Source organism: Monoraphidium neglectum (genome assembly GCF_000611645.1).
Source record: "Monoraphidium neglectum strain SAG 48.87 unplaced genomic scaffold scaffold00347, whole genome shotgun sequence".
In the NCBI taxonomy this organism is placed as follows: domain Eukaryota; kingdom Viridiplantae; phylum Chlorophyta; class Chlorophyceae; order Sphaeropleales; family Selenastraceae; genus Monoraphidium; species Monoraphidium neglectum.
The window spans coordinates 7,028-12,698 of record NW_014013281.1 but is presented as its reverse complement, the minus strand read 5'-3'; the positions used below and the strand labels follow the sequence as shown (position 1 = coordinate 12,698).

Sequence of the window (5,671 nt, the reverse complement as noted above, 5' to 3'; positions counted from 1 at the left end):
TCCTGTGTGTTGGGGTTCGTTGTGGCGCCCGGCTTGCGGCCAAGCGAGGGGGGTGGAGATTCCAGCATTCGAGCACCTCATCATCTTCTTGCGTCCCAAGCCTCGCCTTGCTGCCCCAGCAACCGGACGGCAGCCGGTGCCGCTGATGCAGCCATCTGTTGTGCTCACTGAGAGGGTGGAGAGCCATGACAAGTTTTCCAACATGACGCCTGTGCAGAAACCCACACCCGCCCTGCCGCCATCGTGCAGAGCTTACAGCAGTCCCTCACTGCCCTCATCGAATCTTCACACATTGAGTTTTACAGCCCCCATCCAAAATGCAAGAGGGGCAGCAAAACAACCACCCAGCTGGGGGGGGCGGTGTGGGGTTGCGCGAGGCTTGTCGTCTTGTGACACCTACAAACGTTCCAAGTCGGTTTTCATGAGACCGGGGTTGCGCGCCTCTACACATGGAGACTTCCAGATTTGCAGATTCCTGCAACAACTACTTAAGACAGCCAGGAGATAATCTTTCACAACGGGGCCAGATATAACCAATCCAACCACCTCTGTCATGAAGTGCAGCAAGACCCTGAGATGGCTGTAAGCAGGAATTGGCCAGCGCTCGCGCCTGAGGTCCTGCTCAGCTCCCACCGCCACGCTCCTGGTCGTGGTGCCAGGAAATCAGCACCATCACAGGTATGTTAATTCTCATCACTCAGCAGAAACTAATATAGCGGGACGCGTTTCTTATGTCCTGATGCTGTGAGCGCACGTACTCTACTCTGTGGGATGCCGACCCCGCTTCCAAAGGGTGGTGTGGAGCTGACACCCGCGCGCCCACCGCCTAGCTTTCTTCTGGTTTCCGTGGATCTGAGGTGGTACAGCGGTTGGCGCTGCCCCCGATGCGCCTTCGGGTTCATCACAGTGGGCGACGCTGGCATTACGTGGGTGGGTGCTGCACGAGCCGGTGGTCTTGCGGCAACGCAAGCACCTGGAAGACGAAAAAGCACTCGATTTGGCCGCGCCGCACTATGGACACATTGGCATGACTACTCTTGGTGGTGGAGATGGACCATTCCGTCACTGAATTACTTCAGTCGAGCGGCTAGCCCCTGCTGATACTTTGCAGGCCGATACAGCTGGGTGGCGTGGGCGCTGGTGCTGGGGGCGGCGGACAGTGGAGCGTGTGGAACCACAGTTCACAGGCTAGGCAGCGGTCCTGGACACGGGCTCGAGACACGCTGCCTTTGAATTGCTGACAGGGATCAAGGGGTGGGATCACACCGCGCAAGGCATGGCAAGCACTGGGGAGTGGGGACCGTGCCGGGGCGCGGCGATGCGATGCTGCAGAGTTGGACCATGGACTGTCGTGTTCTCATTAGACCTAAGTGTAGCAAAATGCCCTCGACTTGCAACCCAGCAACAGCGGTTTGGGAGCGCGCCCAGCAAATCGAAAATGAAGGGATTGAACTGTTCGAACTGGGTCCCTTTTGTCGTGCCACCTCGGTTCCGATCACATCCACACATACAGGTCAGGTTGTGCCATACATACACCGGGCACCAGGCGGGTTAGGCAGGAGTACAGCAGTAGATCTTTGCACTTGGGCGCGATGTTTGGCCCACCGCAGCTGCTCATACCTTCGATGGGATGCGAGCAGCAGCACTACAAGGGCTGCTGGCAGCAGGCCCAGTCGCCCGCGAGCAAAGCGTCCCTGGCTTCCAGCGGGGAGGTCTGGGACTGTGCTCCGGCCTCTCCGGACATGGTGAGCGTGTTTAGATCATGTATAAGGACATTATATTCCCTATCAGCAGCAGTGACGCGCAACGGGAGGCCGCAGGCGCGCGCGAGGGGCTGCCTTTGACTGGCTCATCACGCCACGCTCAGTGACTGTCCCGCACAGGCCTGGTCCGTGTGGCTTATCAAACTGGACCTCCTGATTGTTCTTTCACCTGCGCAGGATGAAGGATCGGAGCTCCTTTGCGACGAGAACACCGGTGTGCCCGTCTCAACCATCCTTCCTCATCATGCGCCAAGCAGGGCCGCATCTTCTGAATGGCGGCCCGTTGGCAGCTACGGATGGCGCGTCTCTTCCTCCGAAGACCTGCAGGAGATGATCACGTGGGTGGTTGGCCCGTTGCTTTTGCTGGTTCCGTAGCTTTTGGCCCCCCCGCGTCCCGGGGTGATCGTTCTCCTAACATCAACAAGAAGTATTTTATCGCACATGTTGCATTTTCCACCGCGCAGAAGCCTGATGCGTCAAGAGCGGGATGCGCAGCTCTTCCCCGCCGACAACTGCTCGCGGCAAGCGACCGCGGTCAGCAGCGCCGCCGCTTCGGCGCAAGCGGTGACGCCCCAGATGCGCTGCATCGTCGCCAGCTGGCTGTCCGAGGTCGCGGCGGAGTTCCGCCTGCAGCAGGAGACGCTGTTTTTGGCGGTGCGGCTTCTTGACAGGTTCCAGGCCGTCTCCCCAGCGGTGAGCGGCCCACCACTCGCGCGCCCGCCACGCGGCCCCGCCCATGGCCGGCGACGCGAGCCTCAATGCGGACCAGACAACCATCGAGCCGCGGCCCCCCCGGCAGTGGCCCAGGGCTGCTTTAGTGCCGAGGGTGGCAACCCCCCTGTCGGCCCATCTGCCCGTTGTCACAGCATCCTGTGGCGATGTTGCGAAAGCACGCGATCGATCCCATCCACGCAGGGAGTGCCGCGCAATGTACTGCAGCTGGTGGCGGTGGCCTGCATGATGGTGGCGTCGAAGCAGGATGAGGTGAGTTGTGTTTGGGGCTGGGCGGTACGCAGTTGTGGACCGGTGCAGCATCCGGGTGGGCGCTATAGTGCAAGAGCCTGATGCCGCCGCGCAGCGCGTCTGGCTTGAGCCAGCCGCTGTGGGGGGGAGGGAATTGCGAAGAGCCCTGATCTGTCATGTGGGCCCCGTGGCGCATGACGCCCAACCCACCATGCTACTATGTTGCACACACACACACACACACACACACACACACACACGCACACACACACATTCTACCCCTCCCACTGCCTATGCCAGCATTGAACAACCCCAACCCGGCCGCTGGCCGCCGTTTCTTCGATCAGCCTTGCTTCTCTCCCCGCACCACTTTCTATTCAGCACCCCAGACCCCAATCTGCCACCGACCCCCACCCGCACGACGTCCCCCAACCGACCCGTGACGTGACGCTGATGTCATCAGGTGTCGCACCCCTCGGTCGACGACTTCACCGAAATCGCGGCCGACGCGTTTCAGGTGGGCCCGAGCCTCATCGCTCGCGGTGCAGGCAAACGGCGCTTGCAGCGGCGCTCGCGGCGCCCCCATACAGGTGCCATCCCGCCCCGCCCATCCCCGCCGGCGCCCGCCGCAACCTTGGACGCCCTCTCCCCCTTGCTGTTTCCCCGCTCAACCTCGTGCAGCGAGACGACCTGCTGCGCATGGAGCGCCTGCTGCTCGATCAGCTTGAGTGGCGGGTGCAGCTGCCCACCGCCTACACCTTCCTGCACGTGTTCGCTCAGGTGGGTCTTTTGGGGCTCAGCTCCTCCCACCAAACACCAACAGCAGCCCCGGCCTCTCGCTTTGCAATCTGTATGTGCGCCGCAGTATGGTGCGATGCCCTCAGAGGATGTCTCCTTTGCGTCAATTTCGTCGCCGCTTGGACCGTGCTGTTTGCAGTCGCCGTCCTCGCTGCAGTATCACGGAAAAGATGGGTACTACTCGGCCCGATGCGCGCTGCGTCACGGTTCGCACGCACCACCTCCCCTCGCGCCCGCGACCCGCGCCCGCACGCAGGCGCTGTCGGGCCGCCTGTCGCGCCGCGCCATTGCGCTGTCTGCATACCTTTCGGAGGTCTCCCTCTTGGACCACTTGCTGGCCGCCACCCCGCCCAGCCTCGTCGCCGCCGCGGCGCTCGCCGTGGCGGCGGCGTGGCACGGCGGGGGCGGCGGCGGCGACGTCGTGGCGGCGCTGCGCGCGGCGACGGGTGAGGGACGCCGCCGGGAGCTTTGTCGGTTTGCGTGATCAAGGGTTGGCCTTGCGCTCATTGGGAGACGCACAATCCCTCCCATACCCCCTTCCTTGCGACCCGGCTGCCCGTCCACATTCCGATTGAATCCCTGGAAACCCTTCGGCCCCCGCAGGGTACTCGGCCGCCGAGCTGGCGCCCGTCGCGGCGCGCCTGCTGCACCTCCTGCACTGCGCCGGCGCGGCGGACGCGGCGCCGGCGCACCAGCCGCTCGTGTTTGTGCGCGAGAAGTACGCACACGTGAGCGGCGGCGCTTGGCCGGGGCCGGGGCTTGCAAACGCAGGGCAGCTGGGGGGACACCAGGATCTGCTGCTGACTGACCCAGATCTGCATTTTGGGAAGGCCACCCCGTGCAAGTCGGACTTGAGGTTTCACTTTTTGGCTTTCAACGCGCCCTCCCCTCGAACCCAGGAGTCGTGGCTGTGCATCAGCCGGCAGGACGCGGCCGGCGCGGCCGCCACCGCAGCCGCGCTAGGCCTGAGCCTGGGCACCGCCGTCGGCGCGGGCCTCCCCTACCAGCCGCACCCGGTGGCGCCGCAATGGCATGCGCAGCCCGCCGTCGTCGCGGCGTGACACGGCCGCCGCGCGGCGCAGCAAGCGCGGCGCTGCGGGCACGACCGCGGCCCACGCAAGGCCCGCCTGGCGCGTGCCTTCGGCCGCGGCCACGGCTTGGCGCGCCGCAACCGGGCTGGGTGCCTGAATACATTTGGAGCTCCCAAGGATGGTTCCCAACCAGATTGCCGAGGCCTTACATGAAAATTTGGCCGCTCTCATTCGCACGCCCCTTCCTCACTTGGGGCGGGGCGGGGCGGGACCCTCACCCGCTCGGGATCAGAGGCGCGCCCGACTCCTCTGCGCAGCCGCACTATTACGCCGGGCCCCGCGCACCCGCACCGCGCGGGTGCCGGCGAACGGCCGATTGCGGGCCCGCGGCGCGACCGCGCGCGCGTGCAGACGGACGGGCCGCCCCGCCCTGTCGCGCGCATGCGCGCGCGGCCACGGCGAAGCGCCCGGGTCCTGTCTTATCCTACTGCGCAAACTCTGGGCCGGCCCCTTTGGCCCTGAATTCACATTCATGGTGATAGAACAATGCCAGCAGCGGTGGCGGGGGCGCGACCCCTCACACTCTCTCACCCATACTCGCAGCTCTGCGCGCTCCAGCCGATTGCTCTACACCTTCGCCCCCCGTTTAGCGCACACGTGCGCTCGCACGCCCGCGCCACGCCACGTTCGGAGCGCACGTGCCCTCCCCAAAGTGGGGTGCTCAAGCTTTTGGTGTCTATGCCGCTTCTCACACGCACCGCAGCCTGCTCTACTGCTGAGGCCCGAGCCTCCAACTCTGCAGCGTCCGCCGCGCGCCCGGGGCGTGGCGGGCCCCCGAGCCCGCCGCCCCTGGCCCGGCGCCCCGCGGCCGGCGCGAGGCGGGCCTTGGACGCCCGCGCTGGGTCCCAGGCGCGGGCCGCGGTTTTGGTTCTGGTCTAGGCTATACCCTCGACAACTGCCCGAGAACCGACAGCCAGCAACAATTGCCGGCCCCACCACATTGAGGCCTCCTTTTTACAGCGCCCGTGGGCGCCCCGCGGCTCAGAAAACGCCGCTTGTTGCTCCCCTGCGATGCGATGCTACCCCTGCCGCAACGCGCGCGGCCGCAGTTACGAT

At 64.9% G+C, this 5,671-nt stretch overlaps 1 protein-coding gene across 1 annotated transcript; it reads left to right on the top strand.

Moving 5' to 3' along the window:
* Positions 1 to 2,234: 2,234 nt before the first annotated feature.
* On the top strand, positions 2,235 to 4,585 carry MNEG_2916 (Cyclin-A1; the record flags this gene model as incomplete). The annotated part of the gene is made up of 7 exons (XM_014048604.1): positions 2,235 to 2,456; positions 2,679 to 2,747; positions 3,190 to 3,243; positions 3,408 to 3,506; positions 3,781 to 3,970; positions 4,128 to 4,252; positions 4,424 to 4,585. The coding sequence occupies 7 exons, from the start codon at positions 2,235 to 2,237 to the stop codon at positions 4,583 to 4,585; spliced, it is 921 nt and encodes a 306-aa protein (XP_013904058.1).
* Between the last annotated feature and the right edge of the window lie 1,086 nt (positions 4,586 to 5,671).